The 21,866-nt window shown below is 36.9% G+C and overlaps 1 protein-coding gene across 1 annotated transcript in view; it reads left to right on the top strand.

Annotated features, from left to right (window-relative positions):
- LOC150088792 (proton-coupled folate transporter-like) overlaps positions 1-18,891 on the top strand; it is a 35,419-nt gene extending 16,528 nt beyond the window's left edge. The window contains exons 3-5 of the mRNA XM_090370326.1: positions 7,439-7,681; positions 11,884-11,967; positions 18,737-18,891. Of these exons, the coding sequence (XP_090226452.1) occupies positions 7,439-7,681; positions 11,884-11,967; positions 18,737-18,891 (482 nt within the window). The remainder of the gene's footprint in view (positions 1-7,438; positions 7,682-11,883; positions 11,968-18,736) is intronic.
- The last annotated feature ends 2,975 nt before the right edge of the window (positions 18,892-21,866 follow it).

The raw sequence follows: 21,866 nt of genomic DNA, 5'->3' as shown, positions 1-21,866 counted from the left end.
CATTGTTGCTCCCCCCTCTGAAATTCAGACTTATAAGCCCTTACCTGTTACAACTATCATAAGGGATAGTACTATCCCTTATGATAGTTCCTGTACTATCATAAGGGATAGTACAGGAACCCTTAGTCATTTCACACTAAGGGTTCCTGTACTATCTCTTATGATACTATCTGGATTGCAGGTGATGGTCAGATTGAGAATCTTCTTGCCACTTATACTTCTCCTAACTTTCTGGTATAGGTAATAATCAGTTAATTCAGCACTATCCAACTGATGCCCGTGGATGACACTTTATTATTATTATCTGTTTATTAACCATAAGATTTTTCCTTTACACAGCCAGAAGGCAAGGAGGGCATGATACAAAATTAAAAAACATCGATCTCAGTGAGATTCATATATGCATTCAAGGTATTAATTAACAGAGGAAGTTGGATGTAACATTTATATTTTGACAAAAGATGATGTGCTAACATATTTAGGTAAAGGTTACAATTGACAGATGAAAACATGTATAATTATTTACAGATATAGGCTAACACTGGGATTTCATCAATTCTTATTTACTGATTATAAACGTATTTACAAATTCAGGCTGAAATTGTATACATTTTCATAAAGTGACAATAAAATATATTCTCTAGTACCAGTTATTTCTTTTGAAGAAGCAAGGCATGCTGCAGCATGCCTACTGGAAGTTTGGCAGGAGGATGCCACTTTGTTACGATAAACTGGTCATCACAGTTAGTTTGCTCTTGTCCAACATTGGTATTGGTTGCTATGCTATATCTTAATGAATTAATAAGTATTCTTGAGTGTCTTTCCTGTAGCTGTTCTCTATGAAAAATTTGTAGGGACCTACAAATATGTTTTTGAGATATGCTAAATTGTTGAGAGTAGTCCTGAGTGGAGTCTCATGATTCCTGGTTCTCAGTCCACTAGGCTTCTGCATCTAATAATATTTGACATTGAGGGTGCATCTACAATCTCCATGATGAGGTTTACCAGCAGGTAGAGACTTTCTGCTGAAATCTGTATTTTCTACAGGGTTAGACTGAGGTTGGAGTAGAGAATCGATCTAAAGATTGTAAACAGTTGCCCATTAACCAGTTGACCCACCCATGATCCAGTATTCTAGCTCACAGTATCTGCTAAGCTGTGCTTGTGGGGCTGAGGACCAGATAATGAAGGAAATAGGGTAGCATCAGCAAGGGGCATCTTTGCATGTATTGTATCATTAGAGTAGGATCCCTTACACCCACTAGTTCTTGCCTGAGTGTCTGTGTAGCTGTGTATGTATTGGCTTTTATGTAGTCAATGTGCCTTTCAAAGATTAAACACTCATCCCACATATGGCCTAAGTCTGTATGGGAGGAAACTTTCTTCACTAGGGTGCTGCCTATATGGATGTCAATTTATTTATTTATTTTATTTTTTTGTCACTACTAGTTGATCGGATTTCATTGGGTTAAGCTCCAGACTAATTGAGGTTAAATAATTCTGAAGCAACTCTATTTGGTGATTTGCACTTTTCTGCATGTAGGGATCTGCTTATCTTTTGAGATTATGAAAAATTTTATATTGTCTGCATAAGAAGTGAAGTCTGGAGATAGAGTTAAAAAAGCTACCAAACTGCCACAAATAAGGTCACTGAGAGGATCCCGCCCCAAGGTATCCCTCTATTAATTGTGTATGATACTTGAAGATTTTATAGGTGACTAAGAGGTGTCTAGGCCTAATGATCACATTAATGGCCTCCAGTACTTTCCTCTCTGTGTTAAAATATCTTCTGAGTATGTATTAGGGCAAGTAAAGCTAAACTACCATAGGCCACTTTTATATTCAGGAAGAGATGTCCAGCTGCACTTTACTATTGAGTGTGTGTGCTGATTTCTCAATAAGTTGTCAAGCAAGTTGGTGGTTGTGGATCTTCCCTGAACTACCATGTGCAAGTGCCAATACAGGGGCTTGGACTGTATTACCTTTTTAAATATCTTCAAGAGGGTGCAGGAGATGGCTACTGGTCGGAAGTACTTGGGTACCTCCGGGTTCTTTGATTTGGACGCAGGCTTTACATAGTAGTGAGTCCATATCTTTGGTATAGTTGCTTCATCCAAGAACTGATCAAGTGGGTCAAGAGAGAATCAAGGAGTGAATCAAGTATGAAAGTGCTGCAAACTTTTATCAAAATTTGTGGAAAATCATCTGGTCCCACCATGATCTTATTTGGTAAGGCATTAATAATTTTCTACTGTCTCACGAGCAATCCTAATTTTTTGTAGAGGGAATTTTTTGTAGAGAGGATTTTTTGTTTAGGAGATGCAGATTGGCTGGATAATGGCTGCACTGATCGAATGTCACCTGAGCCCATTCTTGAAACATTTTTTCATTCATTTAAAAGCTTCGATGCTGTTTTTTTGTAAATTCTCTTCGAAACCCATAGTTTTTCATAAATAATGTGTTTAATTACTCCTTTGGAAATTAGCTCTTTATTTCTTGTACAGTATGTGGTCTTCTAGACGAGAAGTATGCTTCCATTTCTGGTATGCCTTTTGTTTTTTCACAGTTGGGTAGAACCATGCCAAAGTGTTTGGGGGGGTGGGGGGTTCGGACTGTCTTGGATGCTCCATCGATAGGCACGTGCCTTAGTTTTTCAGCGAGGCAATGTGTAGCTCCTTCTATCGACTTTGATTGCGACCCTTCCCAGTCATAGCTCATTAAGTGTCCAGTAATTATGTCTGGATTTAAGAAATTGATGGAGAATGTTAGGTTGGTTGACTTTTCCTTGTTTTTTGAACTGCTTTCTGTTCTGGAATTGGTTTCCAAATGGAAAAACACCCACAAAAGGAGAATGGTCAGTCCGGAACTTACTGACAGTAAGCATTAATTTAATCTCCAGTAGTTTGTGGAAGATTAGGTCAAGAGACTGGTCACCTCTGGAAGGCAGCATTCCAAGCTGAGGTAAATCATATGTGAGAAGGGCTTTAGTTAGAGCTTTCCCAGGCTCTAGAAATTTAGGTAGGGGCAAGTTGAATGATTGGATGCCAATTTAAATACTTTGGTAGATGGCTACGAATAAATCTGATGCACTTCCACTGATCTACAGGGTGTCTCAAAAATATTGGTACAAATGTTTAGGGGAGGTAGGTAACATCTAAAGGAATGTGAATCGCATAGGAACCCATAACTGGAAACGTCACCATAAGTCGGTAGACGGCGCTGTTCATCAGTTCGCGAGAGGGAAAATTTCTGGTTTACTCATTCAAACAGTAGTCGCTGCACGAAGAGCATGCATCGATATATGAACTGTGAGCTGGCAGACATGCACCTAGTGTATGGATTAGCAAAGGGCAATGGATGAGCCACTCAACGAATTTATGGAGAACGCTTCCCAGATAGACATGTACCGGGCCACCGTTTGTTTGCGCGTGTGCATCAAAATTTGTGCGATTATGGGTCATTTAGAAGTAACAGGAGTAGTGCGGGCAGACCATGTTTGACGCGAACTCCCGCCATGGAAGAAAGTGTGTTGAATGCCGTCCAGAATAATCCTACTACCAGCACACGTGCCGTTGCCTCTGCCTTAGGAGTGTCTCGTTGCAGTGTACAGCGTGTCTGGCATGACGATTCCTTACACCCCTTTCATCTCCAAAGGGTTCAGTTACTGCTCCCCCAAGATCATCCTGCACGTGTGGCTTTTGCGCAGTGGTTTCTCCAAGAAAGTATTCAACAAGACTTGAATTTTCCAGCCTATGGATGAGGCTTATTTCACTCAGGAAGGCTTATTCAATCAGCACAATACTCATGTGTGGGCTCACAACAACCCACACGGTGTGCATCTCCATGCGACACAACATCGCTTCGCAATAAATGTGTGGGCAGGTATGGTCGGTGACTGCTTAGTCGGCCCATACCTGTTACCATCCCGCACGAACTCCACTAAATATCAGATCTCTCTTGAACAAGTTCTACCAGGGTTACTTGACGATGTTCCAGCAAATGTGAGACGCAACATTCGGTTTCAACATGACGGGGCGTCTGCCCATTATGGAAGGTGTGTTCATGACCGTTTGAGCAGGCGTTTTGGATGTTGGATTGGCCGTGGTGGACCCGTTGCCTGGCCCCCACGCTCACCTGATTTATCGAGCCTTGATTTCTTTCTGTGGGGGTCCTCAAATCTATCGTGTATGAATCGCCTGTGGAGACAGAAATGGATCTCGTGGCGAGACTCGTCTGTGCTGCTGCTACGGTCAAAGAAACTCCAGGTGTGTTCGACCGTGTCCGCCAATCCATGCTGTGTCAGTGTCACGCATGCATCGCGTCTCATGGTGGAACCTTTGAGCATCTGTTGTAACATCGTGAAATGCATCCATCTCGTACTCCATTGTTAATATTATGTCAAATAAATGTTTGCCACTAATTACTGTCTTGTGTCATTTCTGCTTCTTGTGCCTCTGCTACTACTTTCCCATGACGTTTCCGGTTATGGGTTCCTATGCGATTCACATTCCTTTAGATGTTACCTATCTCCCCTAAATGTTTGTACCGATATTTTTGAGATACCCTGTATATGTTAGTCATACTACCACGTAGCTTGAGGCTTTTGCCCTTAAATGCTATTAGTTCCACGTAAGTGTTCTCTGGGAGACCTCTTGCTACTAGGTTCTTACGGAGGCTCTTTGGCATCATGCCGGTGGTTGACATAATGATCAGGGTGGTCATTAACATGTTCCATATGCCACATTTCTTTGACTTTGTGTCTTAGATCTATGTACTTCCTGATCTTTTCCTCATAGGATTTTCTGGAGGTTGCTGGTATTAGGCACCAGCATATTGATCAGTTAGGAAGCCATTTCCTTCTTGTTGATAAAGGTTATGTTTAGTCTGTTGTGCAGGATCCCTGCAGTCTCTGTATAGTTTGTGAGTAGGGGGGGCCCTATGGCCTGGGGTTCGTATTTGTAATATGGTACATTTTCTTTGATCGAGTGATATTTTTGTGCTAACATCTGATGGTATTATCCTGGTGATCTGGTTGTGTCTATGAGTGTACTCTGGCTGATCACCCTGCATCCCACAGTAATGTGCTGGACTGTTTCTGGGACCAGCTGGCATCATTGACACATGTCATCTGTCATTCTGGGGTCCTTGGCAACGTATTTCCTGGTGTTGAATACCTTTTCTTGGATGGCGAGTATGAATCCTTCAGTCTCTGGAAAGAGCCTCCCACTTGAGAGCCATGTGTTGGAAGCCATCTTATCTATGTTGTCTTGATGGAGTTCATTGTAATGTCTGCCATGGAGCACCTTCTTTGCCCACCATTGTCTTTGCCTCTTCTATTTGTGTGAGCAGAATCACTTTGTTGAGGTTGAGTGGTATGTGCCATTTCAAGGGCTTAGTGTCAGACAACATTAACTACAAAATTTAATTTTTGTTTTGAGACAACTTTAGTTTAACTTTATACAAATAACAATGCATATCATGTCATAGAAATGTATTTCTCTAGTAGTTTACAAGTTAGCTTGGACTATAAGCACATTCCGTTAAACCAAGAAAATGTCAAATGACTTTTCTTGGTTAATTACAAAAATGTTTACTACAAAATGATTTTGTAGTTAACGTTGTCTGACACGAAACCCTTGATTTGTCTGTCTTCCTTATGACTTGGTAGATTGGTGCTGTGCTTTCACTGGAAGTAATACTTCGGGTCCTTAATTGCCTTCTTCTCTTGTTCAGTGAGATCTGTCAAACCCCTCCCTCCTTCTTTTGGCCATTGAGCGACAGACCATAACCTGTCTCTCAGTTTCCAACTTTTGGTGGTGTTGGTGGCTCGTGATCATCATTATCCTTGATCTCATAATCTCCTCCAGCTCAGTGTTGGTCCAATCTATGATCCTGAAGGAGTATGTCAGTACTGGGACTGCTTTGGTGTTTATGGCTCTGACCATGTTCCCACTATTCAGCTTTGTTTTTAGCAGGTTTCTCAGTCTCTGGTGGGTCTTGATCTCTTGGCGTTCTAACTGTTGAGCCTGAATCATGCCCAGATATTTGTAGGTCTCTCCGTCTTCGCTTCAGTCTCTTCACCCCACTCTTCAGCTATTAGTTTCAGCTGACTGGATTTTCCTGATGAAGTCCATTTCTCAGGGCAGATTGTATCCTGATGTTAGTGCTGAACACATTTCACTGATCAGGAGTAGCTGTTGGAGTTGATTCTTGGTTGCCGTATAGAGTTAGTGTCATCCATGTACATCAGGTGAGAGAGGGAGTGCAGGGTCTTTCTCTCTTCTTTAAAGGTATAGTCCTACTTGCTGTTGTTGAGCATGGTGGACGATTCCTCTGGAAGATTCCTCTTATGATGGGGATCAGTCTGGTCATGATGTTCTCAACCTTGATTGGTGGTTGAGAACATTGGTTGCTTCATTTCATCATGGTTGCTTCTAGGAAGTGTGTCAGCATCAAGTTGACTTTTTAGGTCTTCAGTATCTCTGTCAGCAGCTATGGGGGCTGGAGTTGAAGGCCTTGCAGTAGTCAATGTAGACCATTTAAAGGTTGTGGTTCGTTTAGTAGGCTTGCTCCTGCTCCCTGCATCTTTTGCTTATCTGCTCATATTTGCTTATCTGCTGCTTGGCCATAATGTTCTGGCTTTCTAAGTGTTTTGATATCTTCTTGGTTATGCAGCTTGTAAGGGTCTTGTACATTGTTGGAAGACAGTTGATTTGTCTGTAATTCACTAGGTTTGTGATGTCTTTGTTAACTTCAGATGGGTGATTCCTTGAGTCAAAGATTCTGGGGTTTTATAAGGGTGTTATCTATCTCTGGAATTTACCAGTTGTGGGATTTCCTGATTGATTGTTGTACTACTTCCTCCCGAATCTCCCATTCTGTCATCTCTTGTATTTCTTTGGTTATCTTCCATTCTAGATCTGTCAATGGGATACAGCTGTTATGGCTAATTTTGCTGCTCCACAGGTTGCCCTCACAACTCCTGAAGTTTCTTCTTGTCAGAGGGTTGTCCATTGCCTCCCCTTCCTCCTCTTGTCCAATGTTCCCGTAGAAGGCTCTCTGGTTTTAATCAAATATTCAGTTGTCTGTTTTCCTCTTGGCACTTTCCATGTATTAGCAAAGTCTCTTGATGAGTGCAATGATGGTGCTGCTTGAGGATGCCCAAGTATTCTTCAGTCCTACGATTGTAGGTCTCTTGTTTGCTGTGAATGATGTCTTTCTTGAGGATAGTCTTCACTTTTCTGATCAGCTTCTTTCTTCTCTCTTCTTTTACCCTGTTGGCACTGGGTCAGTTGGCCTAAGTTTGCTTCACTTATCCTTCCCTATCTTCCCATATTATTAATAGTATTATTATTACAGGTCTTTGATATAGCAACTGTATTTTTATATTTATTATTTTGTATTACTTATTTCTTTCTTTTTTTTTTTTTTTTTGTAGTTCAGATTTCACTGATGTATCTGTTTGTACGAGATGAGCCACTCAACTGGGATGCAACATCGTATAGTTACTTTACAGGCCTAAACTTTGCAATAGCAGGAATTGCTCTAATATGTGGACTTCCATTAGCATATAGAGTATGTGAAATGCAGGATACAACAGTTGGGATGCTTGGTTTTGGTTCCCGAATGGCAGGCCTCATACTTTTAGGAGTGAGCACAAATACACCTATGGTATTCTGTTGTAAGTATTTTATTATTGCTGCGGATTTTTCTTATTTATATTGAAATTTAATATTAAATTTTTTAAAAATTACTATTTGATGAAAAAGAAATTCAATTCCTGGTGCTTAACACACACAAATGCGTCAATACATTGACTATTTTGTTCAGGGATTTTTCTGTGCATCTGCTTTCTTCATTGCATGCCAACTGCTTTTGCTGGGATTGAGATTATGACTGTTATTAGGCTGTTCTGGGAATTGGCTGCTAGAAGGTCTAGAAAGATCATGGTTAGTAATTAAGAGTGCATTTAAAAAAATGAATTATTTATTAATTTTTAATTACTTATTAACATAAATAATTTATTAAATAATTAATTATATCTAAAATCTGGAATTCTGCAGCATTAAAATATATCTACCATTAGTTATTTGCAAAAAAAAAAAAAAAGTTTATAATAGAGGAATATCAGAACATTTTCTGTTCTTTTAGAACAGAAAAATTTAAGTGCATTCTTGTTACACTTCTCCCATGTAGGGCTAATAATTTTTGATAAGTTTTTTTAGCAGTCTTACTTAACTGTTTTTTATGCACAGATGTTCTTTAATGCTCATGGAAGGTTTTTTTTAATATAATTCTAGATATACTAAATATATGAATGAAATTTGTTTTTTTGTTTAAAATTTTCATTAGTGGAAACTTCTGAGTAGATATGATGTGATAAAATTTTATGAACAGCAAAATGTAATTGATCCCATATATAGGGAATAAGTTTCAATTTCTTGTGATGTGTTAAAGATAATGCCTCTGGTGAACTATTGGAAATGGCACCCATGATTGTACAAAGAAATTTCGAGGAACTTTGCATATTACCTCTTCCTGCTCATAAAAAACAGGGTTTGTTTTTTATGAGCAGGAAAAGGTAATATGGTAATATTATCACAAGATATGGATACTTATATTTTACAAAAATGTATCAATCTTTACAACTAGCAAAAAATTTATATTTGCTTATGCACTGTACTCCATAAGCAAATAGATACGAAAAAAAAATTTTGCTGATACTATTAGGAAAAAAATTTGTAGGGTATTATATGTCCATAGGGCTTAGAGAGGAACAGGTATCCTGTGTGTTATCAGACACTCAGTCTAAAACACTGGTGGATCCAATATCTTTCTATTACAGAAGACTTAGGAGAAGTCCGGTTGGCCTACCTCCCTAAAATCCACTCATGCACACCTTCTCAATGGTAAGCCCTGTTACGTCACTTAGGTGGCAACGAACGTGTAGAGTGGTTGGCTTCAAGATGCCTGGTCAGCGTGAAGAGGAAAAGGCCAAACCTTCCAGAATATGACAGCACGACAAAACAAATGGCCCTCAGTCCCCAGCAGCTTTCACTCCCCCTCTTACGGCAGCAAGAAGATCAGAGTGGAAGCAGAGGGTGCTAAGAATCTCTGGGTACGACCAGGCTGCCATGCACGGAAACTGAACTTGGCCTGTTATAATGTAAGATCACTCATTGGTGAAGACAGAATATTAGAGCTGGAAAAGGAATTAGAAAATGTGAATTGGAATATCATCGGTTTGGCTGAAACAAGAAGAAGAAATGAATCACGTGGAAATTTGCTGTATACCAATGGAAACAGTGAAAGGAGTGAAGGTGGAGTTGGGTTTCTGGTCCATAAAGATTTAAAAAACAACATTTTGTAATTCAAAAGTACATCACCAAGGGTGTCAAGACTAATACTCAAGATATCTAAGAGGTACAAGCTAAAGATTATAATGATTTATGCACCAACATTGAGCCATGATGATGAAGAGGTTGAAGAAATGTACACTGAAATTGAGAGTCTTCTAGATGAGCAGAAAACCCACTACGCTATTATTATGGGGGACTTCAATGCTAAGGTTGGAAAAAGACAAAACAGCGCAGAAAGGGGAACTATAGGAAATTTTGGAATTGGTGAAAGAAATGAAAGAGGAGAAAGACTTGTGGAATTTGCAGAATCTCAAGGATTGTCAGTAATGAACACTTTTTTCAAGAAAAGGGTGAACAGAAAGTGGACATGGAAGAGTCCAAATGGATTAACAACTAATGAAATCGACTTCATCCTCACTAACATAAGATATATTGTGAATTATGTTACCAGCCTGAATAAGGTAAATGTTGGAAGTGATCACAGAATGGTAAGATGTACACTTGATATAGATGTACGAAAGGAAAGGAAAAAACTGACTTGAGTAAATAATACAAAGGTCTTTGAGATAACAGAAGAGGAGAAAAAGCAGCATGTACTGGAACTCAAGAACAAGTTTGAGCTTCTGCAGACTGCTCAGGACCAAGATATTGACGAGGAATATTACAACTTTCTGAAAGTGATAAAGCCCAAGAAACCTATAGGGAAAGAGAAATCCAAAGAAAAAAAAATTAGTCAAAAAACACTTGTTGTGATGGACCGAAGGTGAAAAATGAAGAGCAAGATAAACACTGACAAGGAAAAAATTGAGTATACTGAGTTGTGCAAAGCCATTAGAAAGGGACTCAGAGAGGACATAAGAAGATTTAACACAAGAAAAGGGCACCTCCGTAGCCAGGTGGGCAGGAGCAGCAGTGCGTAGCACACGTTTCTTGATAGACCGGGGTTCGAGCCCGTGACTACCAAATACGGAGGATGCGGAAAGGTCAGGGAATGACCACCGCATATCCCGGAGCAATATGGCCTTAGTTGCTAATGCTCCTAAAAAAAAAACAAATAACAAAATAAATAACACAAGAAAAGTAGAACAAGCATTAAGGGAAAAAAAAAAAAAGACTTAAATCAGTAGCTATGAGCTGTAATACAGAAAGACAAATGATACTGAATCTGAAGAACAGTGATGGTGTACCTATAAATAGCAGAGAAGGCATAATTCAAATAGCAGAAAACTACTATAAAGTATTATGTAAGGAGCAAGGGAAATATGCAAGCAGTGGGGAAAATGGAAAACAAATTAGCAACACATACAACATACCCAATATTCTTCATGATGAGGTAGAACATGCATTGAAGAAAATGAAGAATCAAAAAAAAGCCCCAGGTGAAGATAAAGTTACTCCAGAGTTGTTAAAATTAGGCAGAAGAGACATGACACAGAAACTGGCAAGATTCTTCACAAAATACATTAAGAAAGGCATGATGCCTAAGGACTGGAATAATGCAATCATAAATTTTGCTGCATAAGAAAGGAGATAAATCAGAAATTGTAAATTATAGACCAATTAGCTTGTTATCTCAAATCTACAAGTTGTTCACAAGGGTCATTACTAACAGATTAGAAAGAATACTTGATGAGAATCAACCGAAAGAGCAAGCTGGCTTTAGGACAGGATTCTCAACTATGGATCACCTTCACGTAATATCACAGCTAATGGAGAAAGCAAATGAATATAAAACACCATTGTGCTTGGCATTTGTGGATTATGAAAAGGCATTTTACTCCATACAGAAAAAGGCAATGTCTCTGGCACTGAAAAGACAAGGCATAGACATCCCATACATTATGATTTTGAAGAAAATATATGAGAACACTACCTCCTTTATTAGACTAGACCAAAACAGTAGCAAATTTAAAATTGAGAAAGGAGTTAAAAAAGAGACATCTCCAAAGTTCTTTACTGCTGCCCTTGAAGAAGCTTTCAGAAATTGGGCTGATCGCATAAGTCATAATCCCATAAGTCATAAACAGAATGGTACCCAAGAGAAGCTAAAAGAAAACCTAGAAGACAGTAGTAGAGATATACAGATGAAATTCAAGAGTTTGCGGGCAGTAAATGGATGGCCATTGCACAAAACAGAAGGAACTGGAAAGTTGCTGGAGAGGAGAGGCCTTCATCCTGCAATGGATTGAAAATAGTTGCTGATGATGATGATAAATGTCTATATTAGCACTGTCACTTTTTTTGTGTTCACTTTGCTATAGATTTTTTTTTTCTGCAGTCTGCAATACAGTACATCTACAACCTCCATTGTAGATGTAGTATATTTGATCTATTTTGTTGAAGTTAATTTTTAATGAATTTTTGGATATAATGAAGTTTTTAATTCACTTTGCATTTGTTATATACGTACTTGTTTGACTGTATTAATTTTCATTGAAATTGTAATTTTATGAATACTATATATATGAATATGCATACGAAGGGATTTGCAAAAATTTACTGTTACCGTTGTGTTTTTTTTTAGGTGCAGTGTTGTTTGTGTTTTCTGAATATTCCTCTCCAGCCATTAGATCTATGCTCTCAAAAATTGTTGAAAAAGATGAAAGAGGTTTAAATTTTAATTAAATTTTTCTAATTATAAATTTTAATATAAATAGTAAGTTTTTATATGCTCAGAATATGCCTTATATACTGATAAGTAAATTACAATTAGATTTATTTTGTAGTTGAAAATAAGCTACTTGAAAATAATAGCAGTACAGGAACTCCCCGACTTAAGTAATACTTGACTTATGGAAATTCGACTTTACGTAAGTTTTTGCCGGCCGGTACAAACTTAAAAAAATCGTGGAAATGTATTTTGCATCCCGTAGGAATAAATGGAGGTATTGTGAACATATCGCAATGTGAACCCAATACCACATTGTTTGTTTGTTTGTTTTTTTTTTTTTTGTAATTTGTTCCAAGACCTCGGAATTTGAAATTTTCACTATATAACTAAACTATTTATCTCTCTAAAAGGCAGGGGGTGTTATCCAAAGGCAAAAAAGACATCTGTCTAGGGTCCCCGATCAGAGGGGGGTCCCAAGATCACTGTTTGAAAAACTCATTGCTATTTTTTAATAATATTTTTAAGTGATTTTTATTGGAAACTGACTTTCTACCTGAAGGTCAATGAACTTGAATATTAATTTGAAAATTGTTTTCTTCAAAAATGGTTTTATCGATTTTGATGAAATTTTATATTTAGTTCTTCCTTAAATAGTTAGGTTAGTTGAAAAAGAAAAGACTTCCTTGTATGGAACCAGTGCCCCTGACAGCCTTATGCTTAAGGGTGTTCCCACGTAGAATGCAGGTGACCGCGTATCTGGAACCAGCAGCAAAATGCAGCTAAAGCTTCTCACAGGCTATGATAATAATTGAAAGTGGAAGAGAAAAATATTTTTGCAAACGAATTTGAAAATCTTCAAAATAAAGATTCGAATTTACAACATGCTGTAAATCTTTTAAAATCATTGTCATTATATATGGTGGCAGACAAAAAAACTGCATCACCTTAAAAAAAGTAACATTTGTAGTGAAATGTATAAAATATTGTTTGATTGCAGTCATTTTGTTTGTCGCAGAGCAAAGGTATTGCATCAGATAAAGCTTCTATTGGATCAGACAGTAATTGCAAGGTATTGCATCAGCCATTTCTATAAAATATGGCATTGGAAGGGTATAAACACTCATTACTATCCTGTTTTGCAGAGGTGTAAGCATGGCTCCGTATGTTCAGTTGACACTAAGAAAAAAAAAGTGTACCTGTTGCTCTGTCCCAGGAAGAGCTTTCTATGCGTGCTATTACTGATAAAATAGGGCTGCCACCAGTCAACAGTATCTTGGATGCTGAAATTAAAGTGTGAAACTGGTGATGTGATGTGAAGTGAAGTGAAGAGAAGACCTGGATCAGGCCATAAGAAAGTGACTACACCTTCCCAAGATCGATATTTGAAACTTCGTAATCGCCTTGCTAGTGCTCCTGATCTAAAACTGGACTTTGAGATGGTGTTGAAACTAGTGCACCAATGCAAAGACAGCTTTCAGAATATGGTCTGCATGCCTATCGGCCCAAGAAGAAGCCTCTGTTTACCCAACAAATGAGGAAGAAGCAACTTGCTTGGGCTAAAACGTATTTTCATGGACAAGAGAGCAATGGGACACTGTCATCTTTTCTGGTGAATCGAAATTCAACCTGCAACAAAAAAAAAAAAAAAAAATGATATTATGGTCCCCTGTAAATGATTACATCTACTCATATATTTATTTTGTCTGTAAATTGTGTGTGTTCTCTGGTCGATTTACCTGTTTATTAGATGGAAAAAAACCCCAGTTTCTGGGGGAAAAAACCTTGCTATCTACGCCTGAGACCGACTAACCCAGCCACAGAGTGAAAAAAGCCCACTAAAGTTCCTCGCATCATCCACGGGATTCAAACCCGGAGCTTTTCCACCCGGTGTGGAGTGGACGGTGACGATATCACTGTGCTACCGTGCAGACAAAATTCAACCTGTATGGCTCGGATGGGAAACGATATGTGATAAGATGAAAATCGGAGGCATACTATCCTGACTGCATAACACCGACTGTAAAGTTCCCTGCCTGCGGGTCAAATGGTCTGGAGATGCATAACAAGTAAAGGGGTGGGGCGAATTAATTTTATTAACAGAACGGTGAATGCAGAAACCTACACTGCTATCTTGGAGGAGTGCCTGAAATCCATTATTAAGGATCACCACACAGATGTCCAAAACTGCATTTTTCAACAAGACTCAGCACCTTGCCACACAGAAAAATTGGTAAGTTTTATGCTATTTACATTTGATGATGAGTTTGTCTTCTTGTTTCACAAGGCTTTAAACATATTTATACCAATATTTTCCCTTGTTTTTCTTCCTTAAGGTGCAGTCATACCTCAGAAATGTTGGCATTATAGTGTTGGATTGGCCCGGCAGCAGTGCAGATTTGAACCCTATTGAAAATTTATAGTACATAATGTCGTCTAATATTGGTCAGAAGAAGCCAACAAGTAAGATTCAGCTGCAGAAGAGCATTGTAAGGGTTTGATACCATGAAATTGGGCAACGGTATATCCAGAAGTTGATTAACTGTATGCCAGATCATTGCAAGGCTGTAATTGCAGCTCGAGGAGGAACAACAAAATATTGAGGACTTATTTTGCTGATTTACAGTACATAATACTATTACGTTAACTTGCCATTTCAGTTTGTACATGTAAATGCAATAAAATGTATGTTTGGTTGTCATGATTGCCATTTGCATGATTTCTCATATTTCCATTAATTACGCATTTTGCCCTTTGGGAAGATATTTATGACAATTAGGTATGTCAGGTGGAGTCTTTTTATTGGATTTCATTCACAGAGATATATATCCCATCTAACAAATGCATTTCGAACATTTCTGCAACCCATAATGCAGTGTAAAACATTATTTGCAAAATTCACAAGTGATGCAGTTTTTTTTGTCCGCCACTGTAATTTAATAAACTTATTCAGATGATATTGAGGGTAATGTTTTTAAAGAATTAATGCATTTTATACATTTTTCAAAAAATGAAAATTTATATTCACCTTCTTTAATGTACAAAGCAATTCAAGGAGGTCTAATATCAACTTTTCCTAATGTGAACATAATTTTAAAAATATTTTTGTCATTTCTGAACGCATCAGCAGAACAATCGTTCTCTGTGCTTAAAAGAGAATTATATTAGAAATTCACTTGGACAAAAAAAATTAAGTAATTTGATAATAATTTGTATTGAGAATGACATCACAAACAGGATTGATTAAAATAAACTGATATACAATTTCTCATCCCAAAAAGCACAAAAAGTCCATATAAAGTAGTATAAAAATACTTATTAGTTTAAGTGTATGTATTATTTCTGAATTATTCTTCTGGATTAGATATTTTTCTTATGTCATATAATTTTTTTTTTGTTGTCACAATAAAATGAAATTGAAAATGTTCTTTGTATGGGGCCCCCAAATTCCATTTTGCCTTGGGCCCTATGAGGGCATAACACTAAAAGGTCATTTTTTTAATGGAACTTGCACATACTCATTGTTATCATATGTTCCCGTTTTAAGAATTAATTTTGAATGCCTTTGTGATATTTTCTAAAACACATTTCAGGAGGTCACTACCATAAAACAATTTACACTTTCCAGTTTATTGGGCTTTTCTGTTAGTGCATCTAATTATCAATGGGTAGTAAACTCGATCTTATTGCATTTGCAATAATCCCGCTAACTAGAATTATGTGGGTTTTTACGTTATTATGGTGAAAAGTGTTCCCCCTTCACTGAAATCTTCAATCATATAAAAAAACATAAATAAATTTTCAGAATCTTCTCTTCATTCCTATTTACTTATTACAGTGGTGAAGGGAAAGGCACCACCGGAAAGTGCAAGTGCTGGCAGTGCTAGGCAATGAAACAAAATTTATTTTGAAATGAAGATGATTAATTAAGAAGTATGAAGCAGGACAAAGTTTGTCATCTATTGCATGGAATTAGGTCTTACTGCTTCAACAGTGAATACTGTACTATTTTAAGAGACAGTGTATGTATAAAAGAACATGTTAAAGGATCAATGTATTTCACACCGGAGCCAGTCTGCCCCAGCAGTGACAACAAAACAGCATTCAGATGCTATATTGAAAATGGAAAAGCTATTAATAATATGGATGGAAAATCAGATTCAGAAGTGAGTGTCCCTGAGTCCAATGACCATTCAAGGAAAAGCAACAAGTATTTATGAAGATATTATTGATAAGTATGGTGAACCCCAAGCTAAGTTTGTGGCAAACAACAGGTGGTTTAATAGATTCAAGCATCGCGCTGGTTTCCAAAACATTAAAATATGCGGGGAAGTTGCCAGTGCCAATTCTGCAGCTGCAGAGAAATTTTGTGATATGTTGGAAAAAGCACCTTCTAATCTCCACAGCTGCCAACTTCCGCAGCGATGTGCTTATCAGCTGGGGAGTTAATCCTGGCAACGATGATCGAAAGGTAAAACTTGCTGATGTTATGCCTGTCTCCTCTCTATTTTTGTAATTTTATAATTTTGAAATTTTTGTAATTTTGTACACTCTTATAATTTTTCCTGCATATGAGATAAAAAAAAATTGAATAATTCTATTTAAGTGTTCATTGAACATTTCTTTTTTGCTTCTATCAAATTCAGCGTGCCTAGTTGCAAGTGCACAATTTCCCTAAATGCTTATTTAGGGAAATTCCGACTTGGGTAGTGTTCCGTGGAACTCAACCCTTACATTAATCAGGGAGTGGCTGTATTTGCTTAGGATAAGTGTTAGGATTCTAAAGTTGTGCCATAATATTTTGCATACAAAAGTAAGTTTTTTGCTCAGAATATGCCTTATATATAGATAAGTAAATTACAATTAAGCTTATTTTGTAGTTGCCCTTCGTCGTTTCTTTGTACCTTAGTTTAAGTATTGTATTAATTTTTGTAAATAGCTTGTATTAAACATATTGCACTTATTGTGAACATGTGTATTCATGAACATATGTATCAATAATTATTTTGCTAATTGTTATATTAGTTCACTCAGTTTTTGAAGTGAATCTTGTCAGTGTATTCTTTTAAACAACATAATTAAAACTTTTCTGCATATTTTGTAACCCAAGAATTGTTTGTTGCTAATTGTAGTTCACTCTAATCATTTATATTTACACTGGTGTTCAAAGCAAGTGCATCACCTAGGAATTTCACATTTCTAACCCTTTTTCATGATGGTATGTTACATTAATGACTAGCATCACAAATAGAAATATAAACAATAGATATTTATTAATAGTTAAGGCAAAGCTAAGTAATATTTGACAGGTGCTCTCAAAATATTCCAAAATGAGCATTTTCAACCTTTATACAACAGTTTTGGTAAACACAACAATTATGGCTGAAATGTTATTAGAAGCCCTCAGTTTACTCCAGTTTATCATTTTAAATGGAAAACAAAATGAAAAATTCACCAGGTGCAAAGTGATATTTAGTCGAACAGCCTCTGGCCCTGATAACAGCAGCACACCGTCAAGACATTGACAAGATCAATTTCTGAAGATAATCAACTGTGGTTCCAAACACGAATTATGGCTTCCTGAAGTTCACGAAGGGTCTTTGGTTTCTTTCTGGCTCTGCAGATTCCACATGATGCCAACAGTTCTCTATAGGATTCAGGTCCGGGCTGTTTCCTGGCCAGCTAACAGTTATAATGGACCGTTCTTCCAACCATTTTTTCGCCTGTAACAAATGCAATCTCATTACTGTCAAACCTCTAATGCAGAAATGAAGCTAAAGTAACTACAGAAGTGTCTACTTACACTTTTCGCCCGATGACAAGGAGCAGAGTCATCCTGAAAGATGCACTTACTTGGCAGGTTGAAATGGTCTTTTCACGATTTATAAACAAAAAAAAAATTCCAACATCCCTGACATAAATAATGAAACAAAATTTGTTCTTTTGTGGTGCGACGGAACACAACAATCAACGCAACACACTAAATCAAACTAAACATTTGGTCCCTCTCTTTTTTTTTTTTGTTTTGAGCAGTAGTTGTGAAGACAGCAGGGGTTGCAAGATAATAATTACATTAAACTCCCAATGATGACTTATAACGGTGGTCCTTGTCACTTATTTACGACTCCAAAACATTTGTTTATACCTATTCTAGTTATTACTTGAATTTTATGATTTCTGGTTGTTTTTTTTTTTTTTTTTAATTTGGAGTCTTGAAGTGTCCCGGTTAATCCACTTCCTGGTAAATTGAGCATCTGCTGTACTTTATTATTACCATATTTAATGTTGGTAATGTCTTACTGTGTGTTTAATTTAATTTATCAATTAAACTTTATTATACGTATGTATGTTCAAGAAAATCATGTTATATATGGAGGCAGTAGGTGTTTGCTTATATCCACAGTTTCAGCCATCCACGGTAGATCTTGAAACATATCCCCCGCGGTTATGAGGGTCTTACTGTAGTGATACAGTCCACTACCAAGCACATAGTGCTTGGTAGAGGATTTTATCACTAAATTAGTCCTGCAGTGAAATATATTTTAAAAATTGACACATGGAAAGATTTTCTCCCTGCATAAACTATATTACAATTATTCCACATAATGTCCTTTCCAAACTAATAATCCTAATGATAAGTAAGGATTATTTGTGATTAATGTGTTGTATGATTAAAATGTATGTTTGGCCACCAGCAATATATATTCCATTAAGTAACTTTTATAATAAAAATATTTCATATGAGCTAAGTTAACATTTTATTTTTCAGGTAAAATATTTGCTTGTACAACAGCAATACAGAATTTTTGTATGCTTAGTGGGTCCCTCATATTTAATACTATATACCCACTTGTGCCCTTTCATGGACTCTCTTTTGAAATAGTAGCATTTCTACAAGTTTTGGCATTTGGAATCCTTCTGTAAGTAAATCTTTCCACAGTATAGTTTTGTATAATTTTATCAGGAATTAATCTAATTAGTTGTGCGGTGAAGTACTGAATATACTGTATATTACACTTTAGTTGTTTAATAATTACGGAACTGTACCTAGCTAGACTTTGCAACTTCATCCCATATGTACTGAACATGGTAGAGATCTGAAGGGTTTAGCTAACTAAGTAAAGTGGGCAGTGTTTCAAACGTTCCTAAAAATATGTTTTTGGCACATGGTATTATCCTGTTGAAAATGGCATTGCCACTGGGAAAACAACAGAAACAGAAATTATAAAAATGCCCCTGATCTGTAACAGTGAATACAGTATTAACATATAACTATAGAAACACTATCACAAAACTTTTAGGATATTTTACTGCTGCTTCAGCATACATCAGAAGTGCCCAAATACATTTTCCAGAAGCTTTATGATTATAGTCTTTCTGTGGTTATAGGCTAGTACTACATCAGGCTATCACTTATGTTTGCCATGACTGATTCCCAATCACAAAAGGCTCTTCTGTATAGAAATATTAAGTTAGTTGTTAGGTATTGTTGCACATATATCAGGATATCCTTAGTATGAGGAAATATGGGAATCCTTTCAAGAAGATACATGAAAATATTAAAGCTTATGTTTCCTTCTTGATGAAATCATATACTTTATCATATTTGCTTATAATTAATTTTTCATATAATAATAAACTTTGATATAATGAACAAAAAAAAAAAGTTCATCTCTGTTCTAGATGTTTTTCTTAGCAGCAAAACATGTTTGAACAAAGGCATGTACATAGCAATGTTTCTTACAAATAGTATGACTAATACATGTTACTTTTATGGAAAAGGTAAATACAGATTAACCATATAAAGATATGTATGGCAATATGTATAATAGCTCTTATTATGTTAAATGAATTACAAATAATACATTGACTCTCCATAATACAGGATGTTCAGCAGAATTAATACTAATAAAAAATGTGTATATTTCATAAACTAATAATGACAGAATAAGTGGGGATTTTTTTAGTGTGCAGTGTCTCAGGCAAGGGTATAGCATGATTTTTCCCCCAAAAAATTTCAGTTTTTCATCCAGCAAACAAACAAACAGAAATTTGACCTCAGAATGCATTGTAATTTACAGACATATATGGCCTAAGTTTCTGATGCACCTAAACTCCTACAACAACAATAGCAGGTGCAGAAACCTGCTAAAATGTGTAGCTATAAGAGCAATTGATCATGTTGCACACGTGCGATACTTAGTATCAAAATGACACTGTTCACCTTGCAACAGAAAGTTCAGTGTTGCTTTTGGCTTGCTAAATTAAAGTTTCCTGTTACAATGCAAAGGAAATTCAGGTAGAAATACGGACAAAATCCACCTGAGCATCATGGCATAGTGAAATGGCATGAACAATTGTTGGAAACAGGTTCTGTGTTAAGGAAGAAAGGAAGCAACAACCAGGTTATAATGGCCTCCTAAGTACATAATATTATGCAAAAGACTGTGGCTTATATTAGGATATTTTACCTTAGTTTAGTGCTTGTATCTTCTGTACCAACTGGTACAGAAGATACAATCAAGTGACAAACTTAAACAGAGCATGTTTGCACAGGAAATATTATCATGAATAGATGATGACAATGTATTTCTCTTTTTGCATTGCCTTCTCTGATGAAGTTGCCTTTTACATTCTGGTGAACTGTCGTAATTGTCAGATATGGGATAGTTAAAACCCACGTATGGTAACAGAACATGAGCACAACAGCCCAAAAACGAATGTGTGGTGTGCCATGACTTTGGATTCCATGTTTGGACAAAGGCAGCTCCTGTTACTAAGCCATAGTAACAGGAGCAGCATATCTTAATATGCTGCAAAATTATGTGAACCCTCAGATATGGTACAGCAAAAGCCTGTGGCTTCCTTGTACTATATACCATAAGGATATCTTTGTTAGCAAGATGGAGCCCCACAACATTATGCCAACCCAGTGAAAGGCTACCTGAATGAACAGTTTTCAGAGAGTTGGATTGGAAGAATAGGGCCAATTGCAGGCCTCCTAAGTCACCAGGTTTGGGATCAAACCTGGTGACTTAGGTTTTTAAATTTCTGTTTATGGGGTATGTGAAAAACCTTGTGTACCAAACACCAGTGCAAGATGTGGCTGAGCTACAGCAGCAAATAATTACTGCTTATGAATACGTCACATCACAGATGCTGCAAAACACCTGACAAGAGAAAGAATTCAGTCTTGATATCTGTTGGGTTACCAAAGACGAACACGTGGAGATCTACTGACATTTTGGAAATTTCCGCATCTGTGAGTAAAAAAATCATAATTCTATCACCGTTAGTTTATGAGTATATAAATTTTTATTGGTAGTAATTCTGCTGGACACCCTGTATAACTACTAAGGTGCCATTTTTGCATTCAGTTTTGAATCGTGATGAAAGAATTTCCCAAAAGGTTAGTAAGCTGATTTATACGGAAAGATGGCTAAAACTGAATTTGGAATTTTACCTTACTTTAGTAGTTGTATTTTGGAGAGGAAATGGTTTACTGTTTGTAATATATTTCATATAATAAAGTTACTGTACAAATACTTCACATGGTTCAGTCTACAATTTCTTTACCTTTTTCATAATGAATGACCAGGTGTTATATTATTATGTCTTTTTCCTTTTTAGATGTTTGATAATTAAGCATTTTTGTTTAGTCAGTGGCTGTAAAGGGATAATGAATACAAAGCATTAGCATTAGTAGAGGCATATGATGCAAGAAAGCAAGCTTTTGCAGCATCAGCCAAAAAAAACACTTCCATTTCACCCCTCCGTTCGTTCGAAATACCTGTCCAGCAGCTGAGCCTTAAATTTATTTAGGCTATCAACGTCCACAACAAGGGATGGAAGTCTGTTCCACCAATCAACTACCCGCTGGCTAAAGGCAAATTTCCGCA

The sequence above is a fragment of the Mastigoproctus giganteus genome, chromosome 3 (assembly GCF_048544385.1).
Source record: "Mastigoproctus giganteus isolate SK-2022 chromosome 3, ASM4854438v1, whole genome shotgun sequence".
Lineage (NCBI taxonomy): Eukaryota > Metazoa > Arthropoda > Arachnida > Uropygi > Thelyphonidae > Mastigoproctus > Mastigoproctus giganteus.
This window is presented reverse-complemented; position numbering and strand designations above follow the sequence as displayed.